Below are 12,038 nucleotides of genomic sequence, written 5' to 3'. Positions count from 1 at the left end.
ATCTACAGGCACGAGGCTGGCGTAGTTGATCACCTTCAAGTACCACCGACTGAGCCAGAATCGAACCTAGTAGGTTGGGGTCGGAAAGCCAGCGCCTCAACCGTCTGAGCCACTCAGCCCGGCAAAAGCTCCAAACATTTTCCGTCCCTTGGTCTTCATCTGAAATTTCTCCACAAAACAAGGAAGTGTTTGTACGCCTCAATACCACCTACGGGGACACGTGGTCGTTGTTACCAGTTCAGAAGGAAATTGACTTATGAGGTAACAAAAGCTTTATATTTTCGTATCATCTGGAGGGATATATTCTTCGATATTTCTAGCTAAGAATAAAACGGAAGAATGAAGTGCATTTTTCTTGTTGTCACTTCCTTTCTAGGCCGGCGAAGCCGTACTTGACATTCTTGTGCATCTATTTGGGGTCAGTCCTACTGATAAAATGTAATGTCAGCAGTAGCGTGCTGGGCGGAGTGCCTTGGACGGTAGAAGCGCCAATCCTTCTCAACCCAAGTTGGAGAGTTCGATCCTGGCTCAATGAAGGAGCAATTTAAGATGCTCATATATGCCAGCCTCATGTCGGTAGACTCTGGCACGTAAAAGAATTCCAGCGCGACAACATTTCGTCGCTTCAGAAAACCATAAAAAGTAGTGGGTGTAAAACCAATAGCATTATTATCAACAGTAGAGTACTTGTAGGTTACAAGGATTCTGATCAGAAAAAGTTCTCTACGAGTCTTTAAAACCTATTCCATCGTTTTTCTCGAAGTTTTATTGTGTTAAACTCAGAAAATTATTTTCAATACGGCTGTCAGAGGAATCGAATCATTTAACTTCGGCTTTCACATCTCTCCATGAAATCTAAATTAATACTTACGGCTATGAAGCTAGGCGTAGAATGAATGGTCAGAAAAAGAGGGAACTTCAGGGAGAGAAAACTTCGTCAAAAATTTCCAAGAGTATTGCACAGTCTAGCTCGTGGAGTTCGTAATACTCGGTATAACTGAAGACAACGAAAAAAAAAAAAAAAAAAAAGGCCTACGTACCGTCAAGCATAAACCATCGGAAGATGTATGTATATTTTTGTAAAATGGAATGTGATAATGTCGTTACACGTGAACAGTTGTAAGTTTGAGCAAGTGTTAGTTAGTTACGCTTTGAACTGGTGATCGACCTGTCACATTAATAAGGTTGTGTCTGCGTTTCATTTCCTTAATTCCTTTGCGAGGGCAGTTGAACGCCAATGAATACTGGCTAGCCATGTGCTACATACCGCTACGATCGTGAATGAAGGATGGAGAGAGTATTGTAAGCACACTTACCGGTAGAGAAACAGCTGCCAACTATGAGCAGTATCCACAGCCACATGTCTGTTGCACACTCAACTTCTACACACTCTAAACAATGCTCTCTCTTTGGCTGTCTTGCATTCCACAACCACCTTTTTGTTTTGTTTTTCCTAACACCGCCACTGATACTCTACTGAGGCAAATTATCTTCTGTATATTTATTATTATTACAAACACGAGAAAAGTTTCCGGTTTCACTCACTCGTATGGCCAAAAACTGAGCTTTCACAGCTATGTCATTCATTTAAACCGGTGCGTCGTCTTCTTGCTTGTTTCTATGAAGCAATATTTACGTAACTTGTTTCTTACCAAGGTTATCGGAAAGAGGAATTAGGATGTGTTAACACTAATGATTAGAACTGCCTAGACTACTGCCTCACCACACCGCATAACCGTCAGCACGTTTCGTTCGTGTGTATAGCATTGAATAAGCTCCGTGTGCCGGCTCGGGTCGGGAGAGCGGGAGTTGCCTTCCTTGCTTTCCCTGCTGTAACTACGAGAGGAGAAAATGGTAGGGGAAGTGTATGTTTGTCGTGGTGGGGGAACGGGAGAAATTGGAAGAATGCCAAGATTGCCTCCAGACTGCCAGACTGCTATTTTCAGAGAAGTGAATCAGAGAAATGGTTCCGCATTGGAAGTGGCTCAGAGGAAAGAAAGCATAAAATACGAATGAAATAGAAGAAATGGAAGTAATAAATATATGCGTCTTGGAATCCACCCGCATGTCGCCGTAGTATATTTTTTGCGAACTCTTGGCTTGGCGGCTTGGCGGGAAGAGTCCAAGAGTATTGCACAGTCTAGCTCGTGGAGTTCGTAATACTCGGTATAACTGAAGACAACGAACAAAAATATAAAAAAATAAAAATAAAAATGAAAATGACTTCGAAATTCCAATTTCATGGTTACCAACTCGCGAACAGTATATGAATACTTACACTGAAAGGAAGCAGGACCAAATTGGCGAGTTCGATTCCAACTCAATCCAGTGATATATGAAGGTGCTCAGATTCGCCAGTCTCGTGTGTAGATTTACCGGCACGTAAGAGAATCCTGCGGGACATTCGGCACTTCGGCGTCTTCGAAAACCGCAAAAGTAGTCAGTGGGAAATGCACTTTTTAATTTTCCGTAATGTCTGTCTGTACGTACGTACGTATGTATGTATGTATGTATGTATACGCATCACGAGAAAACGGCTGAAGAGAATTTAATGAAAATCGGTATGCGAAGTCGGGGAATAAGCCTCTACAATCTAGGCCTTATAATTGTATTCGCGTTGAGTGAAATGGTAGTTTAGGCGAAGGCCTAAAATTTAATTATCAAATATTTATGTTATTAGTGGTCCCAACTTATGAAAATCGGTATGCAAAGGCGGAGATTAAGTTGCTATAATCTAGGCCATAAATAATTTAATTCCGGGCGAGTTGGCCGTACGTTTAGGTGCGCGCGACTGTGAGCTTGCATCCGGGAAATAGTGGGTTCGAATCCCACTGTTGGCAGCCCTGAAGATGGTTTTCCGTGGTTTCCCGTTTTCACACCAGGCAAATGCTAGGGCTGTACCTTAATTAAGGCCACGGCCGCTTCCTTCCCATTCCTAGGCCTTTCCTATCCCATCGTCGCCATAAGACCTATCTGTATCGTAAAGCAAATAGCAAAAAAAAAAAAAAAAAAAAAAAAAAAGGTAAAAGGGCATAGTTTTTGCCCTGGGACTCTCCCCTATTCGATGCCCCCCCTCCTCCTCCGCCGCCGATAAAAGACGAAGAAATTTCACGGATCATGGCTGTCTGCGGCTTACTCGTTGGCTGAATGGTCAGCGTACTGGCCTTCGGTTCAGAGGGTCCCGGGTTCGATTCCCGGCCGGGTCGGGGATTTTAATCGCTTCTGATTAATTCTTCTGGCTCGGGGACTGGGTGTATATGTCCGTCCCAACACTCTCCTCATCATATTCAGACAACATACTACACTACCACCCACCACAGAAACACGCAATAGTACTTACATCCCTCCATAGAGGGTTGGCGTCAGGAAGGGCATCCGGCCGTAAAACAGGGCCAAATCCACATGTGCGACGCAGTTCGCACCCGCGACCCCACAGGTGTGGGAAAAAGCGGCAGGAAAAGAAGAAGAAGAAGAAGAAGATGGCTGTCTGCGGCTTGGTCATTCCAGCTGTGGACTGTTAGATTGGCAGTGTAGTACTGTTCGCTGAAAGTGAGAAAATGTGTGGTTTTTCATTTGATCGAGTATTTCATATGAAAACATTGTTTTTAATCGCGCCATTCCTACTGGCGTCATTGTAATGACCTATGTTCATTTCAGTTGTGAAAGCCACTAAGAAAGTCTTTCTGAGGATGTAAAATGGCAGGTGGAGAGTGAGAGTCTACCATTATAATGAAAACTTCCCAATCTGATTGTGGCCGACGGTAGGCAATCGGGCCTACCATTACAATGAAAATTCTCTAACCCAGTCTTTATATGAGAAAAGACTTGGTGACTTCCCCGTCGCGTTTCTAGGGTAACGTTAAGAGCTATGCAATTTAATACAGTCTTGCTCACAACGTGCACGCTACCTAACCTAGAATTCTGTATACTACCCTATGTAGAATTCCGTAGCGGAACACGAGTACACCAGCTATTATTATTATTATTATTATTATTATTATTATTATTATTATTATTATTATTATTATTATTATTATTATTATTATTATTATTATTATTAACTTTATTGGCCACATTGGACTACTTGAGTCTTCCATGTACACTTTTTCTTTGAAGGTTGCACAGTTTGATTCTTCTTATCTGCCCAGGACCCCTTCATTCGTTCTGATCGCAGTGTTCATAATTCGTCTGAAATTTCTCCAAGCCTTCTGTGCATCATTTCAGTTGAAAATGTGTGATTCTTAAGAAGGGTGGTGATGTTATTCTTGTTCTCTGCATTTGTGATTTCGAGTCCAGCTGTTTTTAGATCCTCTTGAATTTCTTTGATCCAATGCCCTCCTGTCTTCTTTCCCAGATTTCTCATCACTAGTTGTCGTAAAATCCTTTTTTCTGGTAATCGTAAGATGTGAAAGAAATAAGAGATTCTTTTCTTCTTCATCGTGCTGGTAACTGAGTCAATCTCTCGATAGACAGTTTCATTGGGGAGGATTCTCCAGACTCCTTCAACCTGGTACTTTTTATTTATGTATGTTGTACAGTATATAATAAATTATTATTATTATTATTATTATTATTATTATTATTATTATTATTAAATGAGGAACGATGTTCAGACTTGAAATTATCAGGCCCAGTATTCACAACGCCCTCTCTCACTAATTGTAAGACAGGAACAAGTATCCCTAAATGTACCAGGTAAAATAAATTATATATCTATCTATCTACCTCACCTTTAAAGTTGGCAGGATATAAGAACTCGTGCACTTTGTGTCGTGTATTTTTTTCTTATGCATCCATGGTAGTTGCATGACTAGCGAGGCAGTGCATAGTGCTCGATGGTGCAGTTGCTGCTTTTTTATAATATGATGGTTTCAATTATTATTAATAGGTGACTGAATTTAAGGGACTGCATTTTGATTGTGAAGTCTCATGGTTATCACTCATACGTACGTGTCTGGTGATTTGGCTTTCATTGTTATTGTGGTGTCTGTCATTGTGTTGAGTACTCAGCCCGAAGGCTGGTTGAATCCTCAACAGCTCTGCCATCGGACGTCATAGATGGTCTAGGCGTACAAGGCTCAGAGTGTAATTATAATTTCATTATTATTGGAGACAGCCATGTACTAACGAGTGAGTATAGAAAGAATCCGGATAGGGACTACTCTGAAAATTATAGTCGAAGCTAAGTGTATCCTCTATTTGCTGGGATATCCGTTAAGAAGAGCTTAAGGTCCAGCAGCCAATTTCGTTGCTTACTTAGCACCACCCGGGAGACACGTGATAATGTGCCTCAGACCATCCAGCACGTTATTATGGAGTGCCCAAAAATAAGATTCAATGGATCCATTAAAGAATTACATAGTGCCTCTACAGAAGCAGTGGACTGGCTGAAAAGTCTGGACATTAAGTTTTGAATGCTGACTTGTAAATCACATACTTATTTAAGAAATATGTATTTATATGTACTTATAATGTATCCTTGTTTTGCCATACGAAATAATAATAATAATAATCATTGAAAATCGCCGATGACTCACAGCAGAGTAGTTTTTTGTTTGTTTGTTTGTTTGTTTGTTTGTTTGTTTGTTTGTTTGTTTGTTTGTTTGTTTGTTTGAACATCTACTGTACTGAAGGGGCTACCTAGCCAAGTTGACGAAGGCCAGCTCGGTTCAACCGAAAGGATGCAGATTCGATTCCCCGTCAGGAAGTCGAAAAATGTGGGAACGAGATTTCCAATATTGAAGTTCGCTCATTTTGCACCAAAAATATAATTTTTTATGTTATTGGTTTTACATATCACTAACTACTTATTACGGTTTTCGGAGGCGCCGGTGTCGGAATTTTGTTTCGCATGTGTTCTTCTACATGTCAGTAAATATATACAGACACGAGGATGACGTATTTGAACACCTTCAAATACTACCGAACTGAGCCAGTTTCGAATCTGCCATATTGGCATCAGAAGGTCAGCGCTCTATCTTCTTTCTCAGCTCGGCTACACCGAAAGTGAGAACCAGTTTAATTCCTGAGGACAACGACTATCCCATTTTTTTGCTAGTGGCTTTACGTCGCGCCGACACAGATAGGTCTTATGGCGACGATGGGATAGGAAAGGCCTAGGAGTCGGAAGGAAGCGACCGTGGCCTTAATTAAGGTACAGCCCCAGCATTTGCTTGGTGTGAAAATAGGGAAACCACGGAAAACCATTTTCAGGGCTGCCGACAGTGGGATTCGAACCCACTGTCTCCCGGATGCAAGCTCGCAGCCGCGCGCCTCTGTCCGCACGGCCAACTTGCCCGGTCATACAAAGGTTAAAAGGACAGGATGTTCTTATAAACAAGAAAAGAAGTGACGTCCGAAAAAACTGACCGCACGAGAAAAAAAAGGTTCATAGTAACCACAGTTAAAAAACAACCACACACTACATCTTCGGCAATAGCATCGCAGTTGGCAGAATATTTCCATCATGTAGTGTCAAACAAAACAGTAAGGAGGGTCCTTCATCGTGCTGGGTATCGATCTAGGGTCCCAAGAAAGAAACCACACAACGAAAGTGAATCGACGGAAGAGACTACAATTTGCAAAAGAATATGTGACGAAAGATAATGCGTTTTTGTCGACAGTGATGTTTACAGATGAGAGTAAATTTAATACTTTCCGAAGTGATGGACCCATTTTAGTGTGGAGACGCCCTAACACACAGCTCCATGAGCAGAACCTCATTGCCACTGTGAAGCACGGCGGGGATGGGGTTATGGTGTGGGGCTCAATCGCCGCTTCAGGTGTCTTGGTATTTATGGACAGATTTCATTATTTGAACATCCTGAAAGAAAACGTTCGCAAAAGCGCCGAAGAGCTTGGGATTGCTAATGAGTTTTACTTCCAACACGACAAAGACCCCAAATATACGGCGGAAATTGTTCGCTTGTGCGTACTCTACAACACGCCGCACACATTAAAAGCACCTCCCCAATCGCTGGATACAAACCACATCGAACATTGGAGTGAATTGAAGTCCAAACTAAGAAAACACCAATTAATATTGAATTTTCACGACCGCATTGTAATCGAAACAGACTTATTTATTTATTTCCAGTTTATTTTGTGCTTTCTAATGTACACTGCTGTACATGGTATGCGTTTGGGTTTGTAATTTTGATCTGTACTCCGTATTGGTCCAGCAATAAAGCATTTTGTTTTGGATGGGTTGGGGGTATGAATACTTTTGTCCATGTTTGTACCTCGCTTCGAACATTCATCAGTATCAGCACCTTTCAAAGGCTTATATTCTCTCTCATTCTGCACCAGTTAGACCCTGTTGTATACACGGTGCCATGCTTTATACAATCATCTTTCTTTGAGGTGGCGATTTTCTTTCCTTAAGAAATACCTCCTTTACTTGTACTAGGTCATATTTTGTGTGTTTGCTGGACTTAGACAGCTGAGCGAAGTTGGCGGGTTCGATACTGGCTCAATCCAATGTTTTTTTAAATTTTATTTTTTAAATTCTTCATATTCGAGAGCGTCGTGCCGGTACATTTATCGGCATGTAAAATTAATCCTGCTGGACATAATCCCCGCACCTTGGAGTCTCCAATCCCGCGAAGATAGGTAGTTAGCAATCGTAAAACCAATTAGGCCTACGCTTTATATCGTCCTTACGTGTGCCTTCATTGACAACTGTACTATCCAAATAGCAATATTCGCGTACGTCCGTTAAGACTTTTTTCCTAATTAATATTTCATGTATCACTTCGGTGAAGAAAGCAGCAAGAAACTTCCTCACATCCCATTTCCTCTTCAGTGGCGCATTCTATTAATTTGGTTTTTTGTCATGCTATCTTCTTCTCAGAGCCCAGATCCATTTCTGGTGGGATACTGTTTAATAATAATAATGTTATTGTTTTTACGTCCCACTAACTACTTTTTCGGTTTTCCGAGACGCCGAGGTGCCGGAATTTTATCCCGCAGGAGTTCTTTAACGTTTCAGTATATCTACCGAGACTGTCGTATTTGAGCACCTTCAAATACCACTGGACTGAGCCAGGATCGAACCTGCCATGTTGCGCTCTACGTCTGAGGACATCGGTGTTTACAGAGCATCATTGCCATCTGAACAAATTTATTACTTTCATTGATCGGCAGCCCGTGGTTTTCCATTTTCACACCAGACAAATGCTGGGGCTTTACCTTAACTAAGACCACGGCCGCTTCCTTCCCAATCCGAGCCCTTTCCAATCCTTGCGTCGCTGAAAACCTTCTATGTGTTAGTGTGGCGTTAAACCGCTAAATAAGTAAGTACATGAGTATACTAGTAATGCCATTCCTTATGCAGCCAAGTCTCTCTATTGAATGGTGTGAAAGTATCGCTCAATGATTCCGTTAGTGTGCGATTTTCAGTGGGCTTGGGTTGTAATAGCGCCCTTTGGCTCGGTGAAGAAAGCAGCAAGAAACTTCCTCATATTCCATTTCCTCTTCAGTGGCCTCTCTGTGGCAGCTGATAGCGGAGCTGTTGGAGATCCAACCAGCCTTCGGGCTGAAAATCAACTTACATGCTCATTCACCAGGACTGAAACCATATAATTCAGCAGTTTCTCCTGATCCCCTGCCAACGAAGGGATTAAATATTAATAGTAATATAGTAATATTACGTGTGGAAATAATAAAAATATTCGGCGCTCGAGCTCCGAGTAGCTCACGACTAATGGGACTTGGTTGTTCGCTACAAGGGCGTGTGTCTGTTATTGCTTCCATTTACTTTTACCAGTTTCCATTTTCATATTTTCTGTACTGCCTTTCCTAACCACCTCTTGTGCCCTTTGCAACCTTTGCACCTTCCGAAGCCTAAGGTTTCTTTCACTTTGACCATTGCATATCATGGCCGTTCTTCATGACTAAATGGTTAGTATGCTGGTCTGCGGTCCAAGGGATCCCGGGTCCGATTCCCTGCCGGGTCGGGGATTTTAACCTTCATTGGTTAATTCCGATGGCTTGGAGGCTGGGTGTGTTTGCCGCCTTCAGCATTAGAATTCATCGTAGGTAGGGCTCGATCCTCATAGACGCGCAGGTCGCCTGCATTAGGCCTCTGAGGAGGCCACACGCCATTGTTATATTATGTCCCTGCCTCTTGTGTATCCCTCCTTTGAGAGGTTCGGGCCGTTTGGTTATTCTTATTCTCCCTTGCGGTAGACAACCAGGTGCTCATGTCTCCTTAACCTCTTATAATCAGTCAGTGAAGTAGCTTCGTATCACCTACTGAACCAGACTAATACCTCTTTCGTTGAAAATTGAATTCTCTAACTACCTACCACGTGAGTGGAATAATCCGCTACCATATTAGTTAGCCTGCGGTTGTAGGCATAATAATAATAATAATAATAAGAAGAAGAAGAAGAAGGTTCATTGATGTTATGTCTTTCTGCGTTTGTTCTGCATGCCTCTGCAAAGGAAATAATCGCCTCCAAAACCTGTTGTTTACAACTAGAATTAAGATCTTTTCTGTTTAAACCTTTCTTACTGTGAAATAATAATTAGACGCCGAGTCTATCATTTCTTAGGTCTCACTGTTACTTACTCTTTATATTTTTCCAGATAACCTACTTTCCTCGGGTGCGGTTCGCGTCCCACTACCAGAGTCGATTTTTACGCAGTTCCTTTTCATTGATGGCCAGTCCTAACAAACCTTTTGGGTTTGAACCCGAACTCTACCGTCGGCAGCCCTGTTGGTGCTGTACCTTAATTAAGGCCATGGCCGCTTCCTTCTTAATCCCATCCCATCCCATCCCATCCCATCCCATCCCATCCCATCCTATCCTGTTGTCACCGAAAACGCTATATAAAAATAAAATAAAAACTCAGTTGACAGTTGTTATGTCTCCGAGTGCAAGCACAACCGAAAGGAAAGAGCTCATTATTATGGACGTTTCTTGCCTAGTTAATACACGGAGAATTTATCTACATTTTGCCAGTAAAAGGATGCACTTGTATGCTTTTATATCAAATGTTTATTTTTGTTTACCATGTAGCATTCGCTATAAATTTTCCTAAATGCTGCTTGTCACTTTCGTAAGATAATAGAACTACACACATTTGTTCGCGAAGTATTAATCGGACAAATGTGTATTAAAGAGTATGACAAGAAATATTTAATTACGAAAGACCATTGTACGAGACGAGGTATGCAATGGCTTGATGATGATTGTTCCATACCGTCCGGCCCGCCGAACTGTAAAAATAAGTTTGGTAATACATTACTTTTTGTATTCTATCCGCCTATTGCCATTTCTTGATGGATGCAATATTTTTGTATCCGTCTCTTGGCACAGGCCAGAGTAAAGGGTAGCTTTCACCGAAGTCCCAGTCTCATCCATGGCTGTGGCAATATGGAAGCTGCTGGGGTATGTGTGGTGCTGAGTAATGATATTTGGAGCACAACCAGTGTGTCTGAGTGTTATGAAAGGTGTTGCTCATAGGATCAGTCGTACTGCAGTGGCACCTTCTGGTCCAACGAGGAAAGCAATGGCAAACTACCTCACTCCTCATCCTGCCTAGTACGCTTCATTTAGGCTCTGCCATTGGTTTTTGTGGTTTTCCTATAACTGCACAGCCTTTGGTAGTGCTATTTGAGGATCCAATCAGCCTCTGGGCTGATGACCTAACAGACAGACATGTATTCTATATGGTGAGAAAGTTAATTACTGTGATGTGATATGAAAGGGCGAAAACTGTTAGGTTACGAACTTATTACCTAAATAAAATACACAGCACTGGAAAATAGTAAACTACTTTTGGCCTCAAAATTGATTTTTAGACATAATAGTTCCAGTTTCATTAAGGAAATTGTTAAAATACTTTTTTTGTGTCTTTTTGAAAATTGCAATTTTGAAACGTGTAAAGTAAGACGAATGTAGAGAAATTTTTAAAAACTTGTATTTGTATATTTGGTCTACGTCCAAGACAGTAGATGAGAAGTATGAAAATGAAGTTTTAAGAACAAGTCCCCATTCATCACATTGACAGGCCGTAAACGCCCGACTACGGGATCTTTACAGACACGCCCGACTTTGAATTTATCAGTAGCCCTTGTTCTCATGGCCATACTCTGACTGAAGTCGGTACTTTTGCACATTTTAACGGAAAATTCTTGATGCTGTGATGTCTACAGTATACCATTTCCACAAAGTAGCATTCATACCTCCACAATCAATAGCAATAGGTTGCGTGACTCAATTAAAAACCACCTTTACAAGTCCAGAGCATCTGCGAGTGTTGAAGGGCGACAAAGTCTTTACTAGCGTATCCCAACGAAATTCGAACGCCCCCAGTGCCAAATATATCTTCTTCTTCTTCTTCTTCTTCTTCTTCTGTCGCTTTTCCAAAACTATGGAGGGGTCGAGGTGCGAACAGTGTCGCACATGTGGACTTCAACGTGTTTTACGGCCCAGTGTCCTGACGTCAACGCTTTGTGGAGGAATGTAGGCCTATTCACCATTGTGTTTTTCTGTTGAGGTTGGTAGCGTATATGAGGAGATGTGTATTGAGACAAACACGAACACCCAGTCTCCGAGTCAGAGGAATTAATCAAACGCGGCTCTGTCTGGAATACATGGGCCAAGAAATGTGCAAACTACAAGGAACTGAAAAGAAAGGCCTAAAGAAGACTGCGACGCTAACCATTCAGTCAAAGATCCGAACCAAGAAATAATGAAAACAATGGTAACAGACCAGTAACTTGGCATAGTTGGTTAGACGGATGCCGACTCCTGTGCTTATGGTTGCGTAATTGAATCCGGGTATAGTTGGTTGACATTTAAGCGTCCTTAAATATGAGAGGTCCTTACCGAGCGCAATGGCCGCGCGTGTTAACGCACTACTGCTATGGAGTCGAACTTTGCATTCGAGAGACGTGTCGGTTCGAACCCTATCGTCGGCTGTGCTGAGAATGTGATTTTCCATTTTCACTTCCAGGCAAATGCCGGGACAGTTCCTATTCATAGGCCGCAGTCGATTCCTTACCCACTTTCATTCACCATATTAAT

At 41.9% G+C, this 12,038-nt stretch overlaps 2 protein-coding genes across 3 annotated transcripts in view; one reads left to right on the top strand and one right to left on the bottom strand.

Moving 5' to 3' along the window:
* LOC136857212 (snaclec botrocetin subunit beta) overlaps positions 1-1,817 on the bottom strand; it is a 95,503-nt gene extending 93,686 nt beyond the window's left edge. The window contains exon 1 of the mRNA XM_067135680.2: positions 1,317-1,817. Within this exon, the coding sequence (XP_066991781.2) occupies positions 1,317-1,362 (46 nt within the window). The 5' untranslated portion in view covers positions 1,363-1,817. The remainder of the gene's footprint in view (positions 1-1,316) is intronic.
* Positions 1-12,038, top strand: part of barc (RRM1_TatSF1_like and RRM2_TatSF1_like domain-containing protein barc) — a 396,586-nt gene that overhangs the window by 185,836 nt on the left and 198,712 nt on the right. The gene's annotated exons all lie outside the window — the stretch shown is intronic.

The sequence above is a fragment of the Anabrus simplex genome, chromosome 1, assembly GCF_040414725.1.
Source record: "Anabrus simplex isolate iqAnaSimp1 chromosome 1, ASM4041472v1, whole genome shotgun sequence".
NCBI lineage: Eukaryota > Metazoa > Arthropoda > Insecta > Orthoptera > Tettigoniidae > Anabrus > Anabrus simplex.
The sequence above is the reverse complement of the archived record's forward strand: the minus strand, read 5'-3'. Positions and strand labels throughout refer to the sequence as shown.